The 20004-nt window shown below is 45.5% G+C and overlaps 1 protein-coding gene across 1 annotated transcript in view; it reads right to left on the bottom strand.

Moving 5' to 3' along the window:
- LOC137351809 (lipoprotein lipase-like) overlaps window positions 1-20004 on the bottom strand; it is a 47930-nt gene that overhangs the window by 5002 nt on the left and 22924 nt on the right. The window contains exons 4-9 of the mRNA XM_068016663.1: window positions 16197-16308; window positions 15535-15768; window positions 14567-14809; window positions 10554-10674; window positions 6354-6587; window positions 3246-3355 (exon numbers count right to left, since the gene is read on the bottom strand). Of these exons, the coding sequence (XP_067872764.1) occupies window positions 3274-3355; window positions 6354-6587; window positions 10554-10674; window positions 14567-14809; window positions 15535-15768; window positions 16197-16308 (1026 nt within the window). The 3' untranslated portion in view covers window positions 3246-3273. The remainder of the gene's footprint in view (window positions 1-3245; window positions 3356-6353; window positions 6588-10553; window positions 10675-14566; window positions 14810-15534; window positions 15769-16196; window positions 16309-20004) is intronic.

The following is a 20004-nucleotide window of genomic DNA, read 5'->3' as shown; positions in this document are numbered from 1 at the left end:
ACTTCCTGCAGATGGTACACACTGTGTAGTACTGTGTAGTACATCCTGCAGATGGTACACACTGTGTAGTACTGTTGTAGTACATCCTGCAGATGGTACACACTGTGTAGTACTGTGTAGTACATCCTGCAGATGGTACACACTGTGTTGTACTTCCTGCAGATGGTACACACTGTGTAGTACTGTGTAGTACATCCTGCAGATGGTACACACTGTGTAGTACTGTGTAGTACATCCTGCAGATGGTACACACTGTGTAGTACTGTGTAGTACATCCTGCAGATGGTACACACTGTGTAGTACTGTGTAGTACATCCTGCAGATGGTACACACTGTGTAGTACTGTGTAGTACATCCTGCAGATGGTACACACTGTGTAGTACTGTGTAGTACATCCTGCAGATGGTACACACTGTGTAGTACTGTGTAGTACATCCTGCAGATGGTACACACTGTGTTGTACTTCCTGCAGATGGTACACACTGTGCAGTACTGTTGTAGTACATCCTGCAGATGGTACACACTGTGTAGTACTGTGTAGTACATCCTGCAGATGGTACACACTGTGTAGTACTTCCTGCAGATGGTACACACTGTGTAGTACTGTGTAGTACATCCTGCAGATGGTACACACTGTGTAGTACTGTTGTAGTACATCCTGCAGATGGTACACACTGTGTAGTACTGTGTAGTACATCCTGCAGATGGTACACACTGTGTAGTACTGTGTAGTACATCCTGCAGATGGTACACACTGTGTAGTACTGTGTAGTACATCCTGCAGATGGTACACACTGTGTAGTACTGTGTAGTACATCCTGCAGATGGTACACACTGTGTAGTACTGTGTAGTACACCCTGCAGATGGTACACACTGTGTAGTACTGTGTAGTACATCCTGCAGATGGTACACACTGTGTAGTACTGTGTAGTACATCCTGCAGATGGTGCACACTGTGTAGTACTGTTGTAGTACATCCTGCAGATGGTACACACTGTGTAGTACTGTGTAGTACATCCTGCAGATGGTACACACTGTGTAGTACTGTGTAGTACATCCTGCAGATGGTACACACTGTGTAGTACTGTTGTAGTACATCCTGCAGATGGTACACACTGTGTAGTACTGTGTAGTACATCCTGCAGATGGTACACACTGTGTAGTACTGTGTAGTACACCCTGCAGATGGTACACACTGTGTAGTACTGTGTAGTACATCCTGCAGATGGTACACACTGTGTAGTACTGTGTAGTACATCCTGCAGATGGTACACACTGTGTAGTACTGTGTAGTACATCCTGCAGATGGTACACACTGTGTAGTACTGTTGTAGTACATCCTGCAGATGGTACACACTGTGTAGTCCTGTGTAGTACATCCTGCAGATGGTACACACTGTGTAGTACTGTGTAGTACATCCTGCAGATGGTACACACTGTGTAGTACTGTGTAGTACATCCTGCAGATGGTACACACTGTGTAGTCCTGTGTAGTACATCCTGCAGATGGTACACACTGTGTTGTACTTCCTGCAGATGGTACACACTGTGCAGTACTGTTGTAGTACATCCTGCAGATGGTACACACTGTGTAGTACTGTGTAGTACATCCTGCAGATGGTACACACTGTGTAGTACTTCCTGCAGATGGTACACACTGTGTAGTACTGTGTAGTACATCCTGCAGATGGTACACACTGTGTAGTACTGTTGTAGTACATCCTGCAGATGGTACACACTGTGTAGTACTGTTGCAGTACATCCTGCAGATGGTACACACTGTGTAGTACTGTGTAGTACATCCTGCAGATGGTACACACTGTGTAGTACTGTGTAGTACATCCTGCAGATGGTACACACTGTGTAATACATCCTGCAGATGGTACACACTGTATAGTACTGTTGTAGTACATCCTGCAGATGGTACACACTTTGTAGTACTGTGTAGTACATCCTGCTGATGGTACACACTGTATAGTACTGTGTAGTACATCCTGCAGATGGTACACACTGTGCTGCTGATACAGGAGGAGATTGAGCTTAGAGTCAAGGGTGTTGATCATGCAGACTGCTGAGTCCAAGATGGTGTCCAAGCTTCCGGAGTGTTGTTGCAGCTGCACCAGGCACATGGAGAGTATCCATCACTCTCTTGACTCAAGCCTTACGGATAGTGAATAGTCTTTGAGCGTCAAGAGGTGAGCAGAGTAAGAAAGGGGGCTGAAATAAAACACCCTGAGACTCACCCAACTGGGTTTGCTGGTCAAATGAGTCAGGGTCTTCGCTAACAGGCAGAATTGACTTTGACCAGTAGGCCAGGCAGATTATACCCAACTGACACAAGTGAGGTTGACTGACAAGAGTAGCCAAGGAATCCAATCCAACTTTTGGGGTGAGAGGCACAGAGTGAATTTCTGAGCTACCCTTTCCCTCGCCGGACTCCATAACAAATAAAAGATAGACTTGCATTTATATAGCGCCTTTCAAAACCTCAGGATGTTCCAAAGTGCTTCACGGCCAATTAAGTGTGATCTCTGTTCTAATGTAAGGAAGTGCGATAGCCAATTTGTGAACAGCAAGATCCCACAATGATTTATTGACTGCATAATGTATTTCCTTAATGTGTTGCTTGAGGGATATTGGGGAGAATTCCTTTGCTGCTGTTCAAAATAGTGCCATGGGATTTATTGTATCCACTTGAGAGGGTAGATGAGGCCTTGGTTTAACACCTCCGACATGAGCAATCCTCAGTATTGAATCATTGGAGTGGGGATCGAACCCACAAACTTCTGACAAAGGCATAAGTGCTACCCACTGAGCCAAGGCTGTCACCTCACTAAAATAACTTTAGTTTATCGGTAGTTCTGCTCATTTGTGTCCACCTCAACTGCCACTGCATAAGCAAAGCACAGGAGACTGTGACTCAAGTGGGCTAGGTAAGAATGGTGACCATCTTAACCAGAGGTAATAAAACTGGCCTAGCTTGAACAGCAGGCATTTGAGTGACGTGCATTTCTACATCTTGAAGCTCTCTGCTTCTCACCTGGCAATAGATGGTTTCAGTTTTGCTAGGTGAATATCATCACCACCAAAGGGAAGTGTTTTAATTAAATCTGTGTTCCCGGACTCTAATTCCACAATGTTTCTAAGTGAGTGGAATAATTCCTAGCAAACCCAGGTAGTAGAATCGAGGAGGTGCAATACCTAAAGACATAATCATTACTCATTTCTTAACCACTACACACACCTTATCTGCTGGTCTTCTTGCAAATCTGTCAATTCTGGCACTTCACAAAAGTCACCTCCTGTTCTGGCTGCACCTTCACAGAGGCAGAGTTTTTTGCACAGAACACAATCCTGTATTTATAAAATGGAAACATTTAAATAATAGTTATTTGGAACAGGGCTTTTAATCAGGTTTGGCTAGACATTTCACCAAGGTTCTGTGATCTCCCACTAACATTGGCGGAAGATTGGTTAGAGCTCAGAGAAGCGGCCTAAGATGGTTCCTTACACCCTGTCGCCACTGTTCCTACTGATCGTTCACTAAAGTTACAGCAGGAGTCAGAAGACACACCTCAGAGATTGCTAAAGCCGTGCCAGTCAATACTGTTCAGAAGTAATTGGATTGGCAAATACTTTGAGGCACTTTGACAATGTGGCAGTGCTGACTAAATTATTGATATACACTTTATATTCATCTGCACTCCCACACTAGTCCATCCCCCACACAATTAGAGTAGAATTTACCGAGATATGTTTATCCTATTAAAAATCTTAAGATTGTATTTTATAATTTACAGTGAAATTGCGAAACTTAGGGGACTTTGGGAATGAGAAATATGGAGCAGATTTCCAATTAGCTACATATTATAGACTAATGGAAACTGAAACTGGGGGTGGGGGAGAAGGGGAGGGGGGGTGGGGGGTGGTGTGGTTTCTGTATCGGGGACCAGTCTGTAAGGACAGTTTTACAGCCGACACTGTCAGGAGTGTTGGAGCTGAGGAAGGCTCAGGAGCTGGGAAGCAGTGTGGTGCCATCACTGGTAGGATGGTGAAATTACAACATGACAAGTTTACAGAGACATCCCATCATACACATGGACTTGGGAATTTATGATGCAAAAACATACGAGAAAAAAACCTGACAACTGGAGATAAGGTTTTGTTCGTTGGATTACGTGCATAGAAATAAGACTTTTAAAATGTTAGTAGCTTGTGTTCTTCTGTGTTGGATTTTCTTTGGTAAAGACTAATCATTCTTGCTCAGATTAAACTGATTCTTTGTACTAGCTGGCATCCTCTAGCTGCCCCGCTCTCCCCTTCCAAACCACCTCATCAGCATACTAAGTATTAACATGCCCAGGTCTAGTGGGTTCTCACAAAATGCAATTCAGCAAGAAAATGATTGTCAGCTTTAAAATTAGAGCCAGGCTATTCAGGGTTGATGTCAGGAAGCACTTTGTCACACTCAGGGTAGTGGAAATCTGGAACTCTCTCCCCCAAAAAGCTGTTGACACTGTGGGTCAATTGAAAACATCAAAAATGAGATTGATAGATTATGGAACCAAGGTGGGGAAATGGGGGTGAAATACAGATCAGCCATGATCCAAGTTAATGGCTTGAAGGGCTGAATAGCCTGGCCGCTCCTTTATTATGTTCCTTCTTAAAACCAGCTCCGACGTTTTAGCCAATCACCCATGGCACTGCTCAGCGCGTGTGAAGAGTGTGAAGACCGTTTTTATGCCACAAGAACATTAAACCTTTTACAATTATAGTGGGTGAATTTCAATGGGGTTTCTCTCACTTGCCCACCATAACCTGGTAAAATGGCATTCGCATTGATCACACTGTTTCCACAGAAGTTATTCAAAAAGGGTAGTAGGGATAAACCAGGTAATTACAGGCCAGTGAGTCTAACATCAGTGGTAGGGAAACTATTGGAAAAAATTCTGAGGGACAGGATTAAACTCCAATTGGAGAGGCAGGGATTAATCAAGGATAGTCAGCATGGCTTTGTCAGGGGGAGATCATGTCTAACAAATTTGATTGAATTTTTCAAGGAGGTGACTAGATGTGTAGATGAGGGTAAAGCAGTTGATGTAGTCTACATGGACTTCAGTAAGGCTTTTGATAAGGTCCCGCAAGGATGATTGGTTAAGAAGGTAAGAGCCCATGGGATCCAGGGCAATTTGGTCGGTTGGATCCGAGATTGGCTTAGTGGCAGGAGGCAGAGGGTGATGGTTGACGGTTGCTTTTGCAATTGGAAACCTGTGACCAGTGGTGTACCACAGGGATCGGTGCTGGGACCCTTGCTGTTTGTAGTGTACATTAATGATTTAGACGTGAATATAGGAGGTATGATCAGTAAGTTCACAGATGACATGAAAATTGGTGGTGTCGTAAATAGTGAGGAGGAAAGCCTTAGATTACAGGACAATATAGATGGGCAGAGCAGTGGCAAATGGAATTTAATCCTGAAAAGTGTGAGGTGATGCATTTTGGGAGGACAAAAAGGCAAGGGAATATACAATGGGTGGTAGGACCCTAGGAAGTACAGAAGGCAGAGGGACCTTGATGTACTTGTCCATAGATCACTGAAGGCAGCAGCACAGGTAGATAAGGTGGTTAGGAAAGCATATGGGATACTTGCCTTTATTGACCAAGGCATAGAATATAAGAGCAGGGAGGTTATGATGGAGCTGTATAAAACGCGAGTTAGGCCACAGCTGGAGTACTGTGTACAGTTCTGGGCACCACACTATAGGAAGGATGTGATTGCACTAGAGAGGGTGCAGAGGAGATTCACCAGGATGTTGCCTGGGCTGGAGCATTTCAGCGGTGAGAGGAGACTGGATGGGCTGGGGTTGTTTTCCTAGAGCAGAGAAGGCTGAGGGGGGACCTGATTGGGGTATGCAAAATTATGAGGGGCATTGATAGGGTAGATAGGAAGAGACTTTTTCCCTTCGTGGAGGTGTCAATAACTGGGGGCATAGATTTAAGGTAAGGGGCAGGAGGTTTAGAGGGGATTTGAGGAAAAATGTTTTCACCCAGAGGGTGGTTAAAATCTGGAACACACTGTCTGAAGAGGTGGTAGAGGTAGGAACCCTCACAACATTTAAGTAGTATTTAGATGAGCACTTGAAATGCTATAGCATACAAGGCTATGGGCCAAGTGCTGGAAAATGGGATTAGAATAGATAGGTGCTTGATGGCCGGCACGGACACAATGGGCTGAAGGGCCTGTTTCTGTGCTGTATAACTCTTTGACTCTAAGTTACATCAGACAAGTGGGAGACCCCCAAGGGAAATTCTTCGCCCCCCTCTAGGCCCCTACATTACTGTCAGGACCTACTTTTTCTGTGTCTCTCCTGCTTTCACTCGCATTTTCCTTATCTCCAGGTCGTTGGTGGCCACCTCACTGCTGCCCCAGAATCTCCACATTGACCATGAGTTGCTGACCTTCCCCATGATGCTGGACCAGATGGAAGAGGAGGAGTCCCACTTCAACTTCACCTTCAGCAGCTCTCCGATATCGATCTCTGTGTGCACCAGGAACGAATAGGTTCTGTTCGGTAAAATTTCCGGCCTGTGAAATAACACGAGATATTAATAGAAATCAAAGACTCTGATGATTGGCAGCAACAGAGGGTCTTCATAACATGAAGAAAAAACAATGGCCAGAGTGGGATTTTCTACAACTAGCCATGATAAATCCCATGATTTCTAACTAACATTGCCAAAAAATGTAAGAACTGATTTAAAATGAACAAAGAACTTGCATTTCCATAGCACCTTCCATGACCTCAGAATGTCCTACGCTGTTTTACAGCCCAAGTATTGTAATTGTAATGCAGCAGCCTGTCTGCACACAGCACAATCTCACAAACAGCAACGTGACAATGACCAGATAATCTGTTTTAGGAATGTAGGTTGAGGACAATGGGGTCACTCCCTTGATCTTCTTTCAATAGTGCCATGCAATCATTTATATCCACCTGAGAGATAGGGGTGGGAGTGTGGCCTGGGTGGTTGGAGGCGGGAGGCTATGTGATGAAATCTCCCAGATTATGGTTAGGGCCGTACAGTGGCACAGTGGTTAGCACTGCAGCCTCGCAGTTCCAGCGACCTGGGTTCGATTCTGGGTGGGTTTTCGCCGGGTGCTCCAGTTTCCTCCCACAGCCAAAGACTTGCACGTTGATAAGTAAATTGGCCATTGTAAATTGCCCCTAGTGTAGGTAGGGGAATTGTGGGGATGTGTTAGGAATATGGGATTAATGTAGGATTAGTATAAATGGGTGGTTGATGGGCCGAAGGGCCTGTTTCAGTGCTGTATCTCAAGAATAAAAAGAGCAGATGGAGCTTCAGTTTAACAACATATCTGAAAAACAGCACCTCTGGCATTGCAGTGCTCCCTCAGTACTGCACTGAAATGTCAACCTGGATTTTGTACTCAAATCTCTGGAATGGGACTTGAACCCATAACCTTTGATTGCAGTAGTGATGTTTCTGCATTGGCGTTTTGTGCTGAGCGTGGAGCATGTTCTGTTTCTGCCTCCGAGTCAGGCATTGGAGAGCACATGGCCTGGTGTAGAGTGCAGCTTCCTCTCCAACTCAACGCCAATGGAACAGAAACTCAACATCGCTTGGTCCACTGCTAATTTCAACAGGGCCTTTTTTTAGGTGGCCCACTGTGTGCCTGACATGAATATTGAAATGAGGACTTGCACCTGTTTTCTAAATTAGCTAAGATTAGTTGGAGTGAGCACGGTGCAAGCTGTGACTAAATTTTGCAGATCCACAGCGGCCTAACCAGCAGTTTTACAGAGGCCAGCAGATGCCGCCAAGAAAATCATCAGGTTTTTTTTTTATTTCCAAAATATACTTTATTCATAAAAATCTGTAAAAATTACATTGCCAAACAGTTTCCAAACAGCACCAAAAAATACAAACATTGCAAGGGAGATCAGTTTCCTTCAATACTGTCATGAGTTTCTTCCCAACCCTTCCGTTTCACAATTGTCATGTCAATTACAGTTTTGCATTTACAGCAATTGAGAATATTAACGATACAGTTCGAGGGGTTTCCCATTGATCCAGCCCCTCAGTCCAGCTTGGTGGGGGAACCTTACACTGTGGTCTTTCCCCATTGAGCCTTTGCTGCGGCTGCCCCAAGCTTTAGTGCGTCCCTCAGCACGTAGTCCTGGACCTTGGAATGTGCCAGTCTGCAACATTCGGTGGTGGACAACTCTTTGCGCTGGAAGACCAGCAAGTTTCGGGCAGACCAAAGGCCGTCTTTCACCGAATTGATAGTCCTCCAGCAGCAGTTGATGTTTGTCTCGGTGTGCGTCCCTGGGAACAGCCCGTAGAGCACAGAATCCTGTGTCACAGAGCTGCTTGGGATGAACCTTGACAAAAACCACTGCATCTCTTTCCACACCTGCTTTGCAAAGGCACATTCCAGGAGGAGGTGGGCGACCGTCTCTTCCCCACCACAGCCAACGCGGTTGCACTGTGCGGAGGGGGCGAGACTTCGGGTGTGCATGAAGGATCTGACGGGGAGGGCCCTTCTCACCACCAGCCAAGCTACGTCTTGGTGCTTGTTTGAAAGTTCTGGTGATGAGGCATTCCGCCAAATGACTTTGACGGTCTGCTCGGGGAACCATCCGACATGATCCACCGTTTCCTTTTCCCGTAGGGCCTTGAGGACATTCCGTGCAGACCACTGCCTGATGGACCGGTGGTCAAACGTGTTTTCCCGCAGAAACTGCTCACAGGTATGTTTCTTTATATCTACCTCAAAGAATAGACAAAATAAACAGCAAGCAATAGGCCTATATTAATACTGTGATCACTGCCCACTCAAGCTCACACTGCCCATCACCCCCCCTCCCCCACCACCAATCGCCTTGCCCCTGTTCCCAATTGCACCTCCTCCTCCCCCACCCCGATTGCTTCAGCACCCTGATTGTCCCACCTACCCAACTGCAGCCACCTCCCAATTGACTCCCTCCTGGGGCCCCTCCCCCCACTTCTGATTATCTCGCAACCCCCCACCAATCGCATTCCCTTCCTGGTGACCTGTACCATTTGTACTAATACTCCATACAGATTGACAGCTCACTGTCCAGCTCTTTGTTAAAGTGTTTCTTGCTCAGAATACTCCATGTGCTCAGGCAGTCTGTATAAAATGGCCGACAATAGAAGATTTGTTCTGGCCTTTGACAGACTGAGCTCCTACAGGTGTGTTGGGATTGTTCTTCCGGATTTTTTCTTTTTGCCTCCATTTGGATGAGATGTTAAGCTGGACCCTCTGTCTGCTTTCTCAGGTGTGTGTAAAAGATCCCAGGAAAGGGGAGTTCTCTCCAGTGTCCTGCCCAACATTTATCCTTTAACTAACGTCACTATAGACAGATTGTCTGGTCATTATCACATTGCTGTTTGTGGGAGCTTGCTGTGCACATATCAGCTACCACGTTTCCTACATCACAACAGTGACTACACTTCAAAAAGTGTTTCATTGGCGGTCAAAATCTTTGGCGCTTCCTGAGGTCATGACGACAATGTATAAATGCATGTTTTTCTTTTACTGCAGTGTCCTCCTTTCTGCTTTTCCTTTTTGCCTACCTTTTTCCCTTTGAGTTTTTGGGAGCTGAAATTGGTTAGTGCAATCAGCCGGGGTCCCTCCTGCTTCTCTGCCCTTTCAGTCTTTTATAGGAGGAAGGTGAGGCAATGAGAGGTAAACCTGCCCAGAGCAGAGATGGACTGGCCTTGCCCAATGTCAGCAGGTCTGCAATGGGCCTTACAGGGGAGGCAGTGATGGAGTTGTGCTGGAACTTGACCTGCGGAAAATGCTCAGGGTAACTCGGTGAATAACTATACAGGAGGGCACAATACTGAACTTTAACCTGTCCAAATCATTCTTCATATTATGAATCACCTGGGCACTGGTATAAAACTAAGTGACAGATACGTCAGTCACTGGCCAGTCTGTCAGCTCCTCTCTGATGTCACGGTGATGAATAAATCACTCCTAATATATAATGATCACTTTCCCACTGCGTACTAACACCAGAATGCCTGCTGGCAATACCAGACTACTCACCGCCAACAGCAGACTACTCACCGCCAACGCCAGAACACTCACCACCAATGCCAAACTACTCACCGCCAATGCCAGAACACTCACCACCAATGCCAAACTACTCACCGCCAATGCCAGACGACTCACCGCCAATGCCAGACTACTCACCGCCAATGCCAAACTACTCACCGCCAATGCCAGACGACTCACCGCCAATGCCAAACTACTCACCGCCAATGCCAGACTACTCACCGCCAATGCCAGAACACTCACCGCCAAGGCCAAACTACTCACCGCCAATGCCAGACGACTCACCGCCAATGCCAGAACACTCACCGCCAATGCCAAACTACTCACCGCCAATGCCAGACGACTCACTGCCAATGCCAGACGACTCACCGCCAATGCCAAACTACTCACCGCCAATGCCAGAACACTCACCGCCAATGCGGTTAACAGCAGAATACTCACACTTGAACAGAAAGTCCTTTTGTTTCATTCAAGGTTCCATAGAGTGAAATGAGGAAATTTGCAGCCTTCTCAGTTTGGTTGGTGTTCCTGAAGAAATGCATCTTCAACTGATAGTGGTAAACTGTGGGAGGAAAGAGATATTGATTGGTGGGGCCAACAGCAGCACGACAGGAACTTTCATCTCCAAACACCTACTGCAACTGTTTCAGCAGCCAAGCAAGTGCACTATGATTGCTGGCCATGGAGAGAGCTCATGGGGATTTTGCCCTTTGGCTCACACTGATGGTCAGTCTGACTCTGTATAGGTGAGACACAGAGTGAGAGTCCAACTCCTTAGATTGTGCTACAACACAACCTGATCTATTAACACTCAGACCAGATCCAAGGAACTTGTTTCCCAGAAGTGCTGCCATACAGGACTCATTCCATGTGATTGCTGAATTAGATGGTGCTCAACTTGGCAGCTTTGCAATTTGAAGTCATGCCGACTAGTTCAGGGAATCAGACCAGGAACTCAACCTTGGGTTGATGACATAGACTAGCTTGGAGGGAGCATGATGCAAAGACAAATGGAAGTATTTTCTTAATGGACGGAGACTAGGAATTGTTGAGGAATAGAGGAATTTGGATGCCAATGTACACTGAAAGTTAATGGACGAATCAAAAACTTAATCAAAAAGATTGAAGGAACGTTGGCCATTATTTTACAGGGATAAGCATACAAAGGGGTGGAAGCAAAGATTCAATTGTATACAGCCTTGGTCAGAATCCACCTAAAGTACGATGTTCAGATCTGGCCACTGCACTTCAAAAGGATAAATTAGCCTTGGAGGGGGTGTAGTGCAGGTACACCGGAATTATACTGGACTCACCTACACATACACAATGAGTGCTCCCCTCACCCACATACAGCCAGCAAGTGCTCCCCTCACCCACATATACCCAGCGAGTGCTCTCCTCACCCACATTTACCCAGCGAGTATAATAAAAGCAAAATACTGCGGATGATGGAAATCTGAAATAAAAACAAGAAATGTTGGAAATACTCAGCATGTCTGGCAGCATCTGTGGAGACAGAAGCAGAGTTAACGCTTCAGGTCAGTGACCCTTCTTCAGAACTCCAGAACTACGTTGCAAATTCACCAGTATGATACCAGGGCATAAAGGATTAAATAAAGAGGACAGGTTGTATAAACGTGGCTTGTTTTACCTTGAGTTCAGGAGTTTGAGAGGTGATCGAATCAAGGTTTCAATAGAAGAATAGATTTGATCGGATAGAGAGAGAGAAATTATTTCCTCTGGTGGGTAAGTCCAGAACAAGGGTGCCCAACACTAAAATGAGAGCTGTTGTCCTCCCAGTGTGTAAAGGGATTGATCTGGCAGCTAGCTAGCAAATGCCGTGCCCAGGATTCCCTCATATCTATTGGTAGGCATGTTTTAACCACCTGTTGATGCACCTTGTACTTGGTTGTGTGACATAATGCCTGATGTAGTGTATGTGGCTGAGTGGAGCTAGCTGCCAGATCAATCCCTTTACACACTGGGAAGACAACAGCTCTCATTTTAGTGTTGGGCACCCTTGTTCTGGACTTACCCACCAGAGGAAATAATTCCTCTCTCTCTATCCGATCAAATCTATTCTTCTATTGAAACCTTGATTCGATCACCTCCCAAACTCCTGAACTCAAGGGAAAACAAGCCACGTTTATACAACCTGTCCTCTTTATTTAATCCTTTATGCCCTGGTATCATACTGGTGAATTTGCAATGTATCCTGTCTGAAGCCAATATATTCTTCCTGAGGTACGGTGCCTTAGCAGGTTGAACACTGTTGCCAACCTTTGATAAATTTTACCCTTTGCTGATTGGGTGAATTCTGACCCCAATGTCATCACAGTGTGTTGGGTATTACAACTCAAATTTCACAAACGCTACTATCAGTTGAGGCTCACTAACTCCATAAGCGGATTCTGTGCCTAGAGCAAATAATAGCAAACTATAAGTGAACCCTTTATCTGATCACCTCTTAAGGTCAAAGAGCACAGAGAGAAGAATGCACTGAGGTTGCAGATCTTCAAATCATTACACATCTCTAAAAGCAGGCAGTGGACTTCAGGCTGAATCCAAATGGAACAAAAGTTCAAAGCTGCAGTCACACTGACTTGCAATAAATTGAGAATCATTGACTGAGGTCTATCAGTGACACATACAGAATAATTTTTTAGGCTGTGGTTTGCTGACATCGCAACCACTAGGTGGCGCAGCACTAACACTTGTGCAAATGCAGCCTCATCCACTGAAACATCACTGTCTGTGACGTCTCAGGCAGCTGCCAGTAATAAAGATGGCGCTGCTCAATTTATCACAAAGAATAAATTAAACCCAAATCCCCTCAGTGGATGTGATTGCCACCTCCGTCCCCCACTCCACCCCGCTCCCTCCTGTCTGCGAGCTTCTCTTCGCTGCTCGCTCCACGTCTCACCACTACCATCTCTCAGCTACTTCCTCCCCTCCTTGCCCTTCAGTGACCGGCTCGTTCCCCACACCCCACCAACCCTCACTGCTTCTTCGGGCTGTGCTCTGGGGAGTGAGTAAGTAGCTGGGGTGGTGGTGGGGAGGGGAAGGAGCCAGTCCTGCTCCATCCCACGATTGCTTCTCTCCCCCATTCCCTCGTGCTTCACACGATGACTTTTTCGCACACATGCGCAAATTAGTCCTGGCAAGCAGGCTGCTAACATAGCTTGCATATGCACAGCACCATATTGGCAGGAAGAAACTGTTCTGCGCAAGTGCGTAGCTGGGAACACACTGATGATGTCAGTGCTTGGCTGCGTTGTCAGGAGTCACTTTTTTTATTCTTTCATGGGATGTGGGCATCACTGGCAAGGCCAGCATTTGTTGACTAATTGCCCTTGACAACTGAGTGGCTTGCTAGGCCATCTCAGAGGGCAGTTAAGAATCAACCATATTACTGTCAGTCTGGAGTCACATGTAGTCCAGACCAGGTAAGGACAGCAGATGGATTTTTACAACAATCATGGCACCATTACTGAGACTAGCTTTCAATTCTAGATTGTTTTTTAAATTAATTAATTGAATTTAAATTCCACCAGCTACCATGGTGGGATTTGAACCTGGGCCCCAAAGGCATTAGCCTGGGCCACTGACTTACTAGCTCAGTGACATTACCACTACACCACCATCTCCCTCAGTTCAAGAACACAAGAAATAGGAGCAGAAGTAGACCATATGGCCCATCGAGCCTGCTCTGCTATTCAACACAATCGTGGCTGATCTTGAGCTTCAATTCCACTTTCCTGCCCGTTCCCATGTCCCTTGATTCACTTCGAGACCAAAAATCTATCTATCCCAGCCTTAAATGTATTCAGTGATGGAGCATCCACAATCCTCTGTGGTAGAGAATTCCAAAGATTCACAATCTTTTGAGTGAAGTAATTTCTCTTCATCTCAGTCCTGAATGATTGGCCCCTTATCCTGAGACTGTGTCTCTGTGTCTTGACCAGCGAAAACATTCTCTCAGTGTCTACCTTATCCAGCTCCTTTCGAATCTGACATGTTTCAATGAGATCACCTCTCATTCTTTTAAACTCCAGACAATACAGACCTAATTTACTCAGCCTCTCATCATAGGACAACCCCCTGTTCCCAGAGACCAACCTAGTGAACCTTCGCTGCACTGCCTTCTTAAATGTAGGGACCAAAATTTCACACAGCACTCCAGGTGGGGTCTCACCAAAACACTTGCAAGCTTTGGAGGTGCTAATTTCGGCATCTGAGGGGACCAAATATTAAGTTTAATGAAATGCTTTTGCCAACATAAACGTCACCAGCTTCCACCTAATAGCTGGGCCAATGGAGGGAGACCTTTCTGTAAGTACAGGAAGTGGCATCTCTATATAACAGACACACGCTATTCCTATCTAATATCTGGCCAAGAGCTACCTATTAATGATGTGTCAGGTGGAGAGGGTGGCGCTGGGTTTGATGCCTACCTCGGAAGGGCATATCTGCCCTAGTCTTCAGGTACATGCGGCCACTCCTTTTGCTCTGGATCCTGCGGACGTCATACCCCAAAGTGTTGCAGCGGTTCTTCCGACAGCTGAGGCAGACGCCCTTCTCAAAGGTTTCCTGGTTGGAGCAGCGGTACGCCACGCTCGGGTAGTTTTCGTTGAGGAGGGAGTCAATGAACAGGTGGATGGCACGCTCGTGCTGGCACTTGATGGCATCTGCCACGGCTGTGAAAAGGCAAACCCAGCAATGAGAGAGTGATCGTGAATGGAAATGTGTCTGTGGGTAGTGACATGATAGACCACTGTACTCATGTGCCAACAAGCTGAGTCTCACTGTTGGACATGTAGACATGTCTCTGGGCAGGTTCTGGACTCTAGCTCACTTCCTGGCTGAAACAGTAACCTGAAACTTCTCATATCACTCTGGAGAGGGAGTCAATGATGCTTCATTCACCAGAGCTATTACGTTTGAGTCAGTTGCAGAACATTCTGCTGTGGCCCAGTGAGTAACACTCATACCTCTAACTGAGCAGGCTGTGGGATCAATTCTCACTTCAGAGACTGGAGCACAAAATCCAGGCTGACCTGCAGTGCAGTACTGAGGGATTGCTGCACTTTCAGATGAGATGTTAAACTGAGGTTCTATTTACCCTCTCAGGTGGATGTAAAAAATCCCACGGCATAATCTGAAGAATAGCAGTGGAGACGTCCCCAGTGTCCTGGCCAATATTTATCTCAATCAACATCACTAAAACAACTTATATGGTCATTGCTGCTAATGGGATCTTTCTGTGCACAGATTGCCAACTGTGTTTCCCACAACAGTGATTATACTTCAAATGTATTTCATTGGCTGGAAAGTGCTTCAGAACTTCCTGAAGTTTTGAATACAAGTGCTCTTTCGCATACACTCTACACAACCCATCACCTTTTTGGTCTGTTTCCCTCACCATACACTCCCTGTGATCTCATGTTTCCAAACACTCTTCCAAAGTTGCAGCCGGGCTGGAAGCTGCCTCCGTTGGGATAGATGTCCACGTGGCCCACAGGCTGCTGAATCCCGATGCTCCGGCCCAGCGATCCCCGTGTGAAAGTGTGAAGGGCATCCACAAACATGGCATCATCCGGGGAAAGACGATGGTGGGCCTCAGCTCCTTCAAACTCTGGCCCAGCTGGGTCAAGGCCTGAGGTAGGACATAAAATAAACAGAAGCACAAACATTAAATAAATTGATACACAAATATAAACATAATTAAGTGAAAAATTAAAAATTTCAACGAATGAGTACAGGTACAAATAATTACATTAATGATGTAATTAAGTACATCTGTAACTTCAGAGCATGATGTAGAGAAAATACAACAGACTCAACACTCCCAATGCACCACAACAGATCTCAATCACATTTCATTTGCTCTCAAGCACCTCCCACGCTCCATCCTTACAAACTGTATCTTCATTTCATCCTCACTGATCTCACCTTCCATTCCTCATTGCACCCTCACCAACGTGTGCCCTCACACTCACTCTCCCGTCACACTCTCTGCCCACACACTTACACTCACAGTCACACACACCCACACATAATCCGGACCGTACCATGTGCTCTCACCTGTTATCCGGCCCACTCTGTAGGGTCCATAACTTCCTGCAAAGCCTGCAACGTGAGCCCCGAGACTGTACCCCAGCATGTGGACTTGCTTGGAGGGAAAGTTCAGTTCTTCCTAATGTGAGTAAATAGAAAACATGCACTCACTTCATCTCTGTGACATTCCAAGGGCAAGAGGAGGCCATTCAGAATCTCAAGCCTGTTGTAAAGGAATGGGAGGAGGCCATTCAGCCCCACAAGCTGTAACATAGTATCAAAAGGAATCCATTCAGCCCTTTCAGCCTGCTCCATCAATAGGTCATGGCTGATCTATAGCTTAACCCCATTTATCCACTTTTAATCCATCTCAATTTAAATTACATTTGATTATTACTAGTCAATCTCCCAAGTCACTGCACACGATGGGGTTGATTTTGGAGAGGATGGGGCAGTACAAAGATCAAAATAGCTAAAAAAGACTTACTGCTCTGTTACTACCGACCTCTGACCCATTGTCCTATTGGTTCAGGCCAAACAATAGGCAGCTTGTTGTCACGTTTGACCCTCCAGTACAAACAATTAGAAGCATTTCCCCAGGTGATTGACAGGGTGTGATTTCCTGCTGAGGAAGATTTTAACCTCTGCCTAAACACACCTGAATATTGGTCCAGTATTGCATAACACAGCGAAGGTGTAGCAGTAATAAGCAGTAATAAAAACAAGAAATGCTGGAAATACTCAGCAGGTCTGGCAGCATCTGTGGAGAGAGAAGCAGAGTTAACGTTTCAGGTCAGTGACCTTTCTTCAGAACTGGCAAATATTAGAAATGTAAAAGGTTTTAAGAAAGTAAAGCGGGGATGGGGCAAGAGATAACAAAGGAGAAGGTGTTGATAGGACAAGGTCATAGAGAATAACTACCAGAAGGTCATGGAGCAAAGGCAAACAATATGTTAATGGCGTGTTGAAAGACAAAGCATTAGTACAGATAGGGTGTTAATGGACTGAAAACTGAACAGCCACAAGCACAAAATGAAAAGAAAAGTGGGTAGGCAAACTGAACAAAATAAGATAAAATAAATACAAAAAAAAATGTCATGCTCTGAAATTATTGAACTCAATGTTCAGTCCGGCAGGCTGTAGTGTGCCTAAATCGGTAAATGAGATGCTTTTCCTCGAGCTTGTGTTGATGTTCACTGGAACACTGCAGCAATCCCAGGACAGAGATGTGATCATGACAGTAATAAGCAGTGCTGTTCTTAACGACAGAAATCTCAGGTTCATATTTCACATCAGGACGGAACTGAATGGACTGTTTGACTCACTGATACAATGAAGGTAAAATCAACTGAACATTTCCTGGAATAAGACAATCCAGTAGCTTCATGGTGACCATTACTGATAGGAGATTTTTAATCCAGTTGGGGCAGGCAATGTACGTGTTGGGAAGGAGATTTTTAATAAAGAGGTTGTATTTTTCCTGGAGATGAAGTTTTGTTTTAACCAATCGGGGTTTTTCATTTTTTTTTTAAGTGAATAGAATCAACACATTGGAAATATTCTCAGGCCTCCTTGACGATTTCCCACAGCCTACAAATGTTCACCAAATGCAAGACCTAGAATTAGATCAATATCCATTTGTAAATTGAAACGTCTTGTGTTTGGTGTGTGTCAGTCAGCTCATTGTCCTTCAAAGTGTCAGCTTGGCTCAGGCGGTCAATCTCTTGTTTCTGAATCTGAGGGTTGCAGCCAGAAACAGGGCTCATATTATACAGGGAGTTAGCTCCCGAGCTGTCCCACTATCTGAGCCTTTGTTTGACCATTGTCATGGTAACGGTGGTGGATGCATTGGCTTTATCATCAGTAAGTGATAAATTTAAAAAAAACTTGAATTCATGCAGCACCGTTCATGACCTCATGATATCCGAGTCAATCAAGTGTAGTAATATAGGAAATGCACCAGCCAATTTAGGCACAGCAAGCTCTCACAAACAGCAATGACCAGATAATCTGTTTTCAGTGATGTTGATTGAGAGATAAATATTGGCTCAGGGGAGAACTCTGCTGCTATTCTTTGAAATAGTGCGGTGGGATCTTTTACATCCACCTGAAAGTGTAGGTGGGGCCTTGGTTAAATGTCTCATCCAAATAAAATCACCATCTCAAACATTGCAGCACTCCCTCAGTATTACTATAGTGTCAGCCTAGATTGTTAGCTCAAGTCTCTGAAGTCAGACTTGAATCCATGACTTCCTGACTCAGAGCCACTTGATGAATCCAGAAATCCTGTATAAACCAAGTGCTTGCTGCTCCCTGGCCTGTATGGTGAACACTGTTACTATGGCTGTTATCATAGCTGAAGGTAGATGCTGTTTGATTGTCCTGGAACTTGCTTTCAATGGCTTCAGAGGTCGGAAAGGCATTTCCCTGATTATTTTCCCACTGATTTGTCCTCGGGATTTTTAACAATGTTGTTCTTCGCCTTGAGATCTCATGGCTGCTGGCGGGTTGGGTGTGTTGAGGATTGTAACTCTCAGTTGCATGAGTGTATGAGATGGACTTGATAGACAGCTGGTCTGCTCATGAGTTCCTTCTGCCAGACTGTGCTGCTTGGCCTTTGCAGACACCCTCCTGGATTCCCTAATGCACCGCGGGCTAGCCAACATATGCAATATCACCAGCCGACTCCGGGAGGCATCTCGTGGCATAAAGACATGGTAGAGGCCTTTCAATGCTAGCACATGAATGAGGGCACAGATCTTTGCCAGCGGGTGACATAGCTCTTTAATCCCTCCCATGCTAAATCAAAGCCTCAACAAGCATTGCTCCTCACTCAGCTGTAATACTGTCCGTTGGGGTGATGTAGATGGGCTCACAGTTGGAGAGACTACAGAATAATGGTGTAGCATATCGATTGTGATCATTTATTGTTTTTCAGTTTAGGAACTGATATTATCAGGTGAATATGAAGAATCCCATGGTACTGTTCAAAGAGCAGCAGGGGAGTTCTCCCTGGTGTCCTGGCAAATATATATCCCTCAACTAACACCACTAAAACAGATTATCTCATCATTAGGAACATGGGAACAGGAGCAGACCCCCAAACCTGTTCCATCATTTAATGAGATCATGGCTGATTTGTGGCCTAACTACATTTGTGGCCTGATTTGTGGCCTTTGCCCCGTATCCCTCAATACCTTTGCCTAACAAAACGCTATCAATATCAGACTTAAAATAATAATCAATCCAGCATCAATTGCTGTTTGGGAAGAGAGTTCCAAACTTCTAACACCCTTTGCATGTAGAAGTGTTTCCTAATTTCACTCCTGCAAGGTCTGGCTCTAACTTTTAGACTAGGCCCCTAGTCCTAAACTCCTCAACCAATAGAAATAGTTTCCCTTAATATTCCCCTGAAAATTGTTTTATTCTTTCACGGGATGTGGGTGTCACTGGCTAGGCCAGCATTTATTGCCCATCCCTAATTGCCCATAAGAAGGTGGTGGTGAGCTGCCTTCTTGAACCACTGTAGTCCGTGTGGTGTTAGGGAGAGAGTTGCAGGATTTTGGCCCAGCGACAGTGAAGGAACGGCGATATAGTTCCAAGTCAGGATGGTGTGTGACTTGGAGGGGAACTTGCAGGTGGTGATGTTCTCACGCATCTGCTGTCCTTGCTTTTCTAGGTGGCAGAGTTTGTGGGTTTGGAAGGTGCTGTTGAAGGAGGCGTGGTGAGTTGCTGCAGTGCATCTTGTAGATGGTGCACACAGCTGCCACTGAACATCAGTGCTGCAGAGAGAGAATATTAAAGGTGGAGGATAGGGTGCTGATTAAGCAGGCTG

Source organism: Heterodontus francisci, chromosome 36, assembly GCF_036365525.1.
Source record: "Heterodontus francisci isolate sHetFra1 chromosome 36, sHetFra1.hap1, whole genome shotgun sequence".
Lineage (NCBI taxonomy): Eukaryota > Metazoa > Chordata > Chondrichthyes > Heterodontiformes > Heterodontidae > Heterodontus > Heterodontus francisci.
Note: the sequence above shows the minus strand (reverse complement) of the source record. Positions and strands in the feature narration are given on the sequence as shown.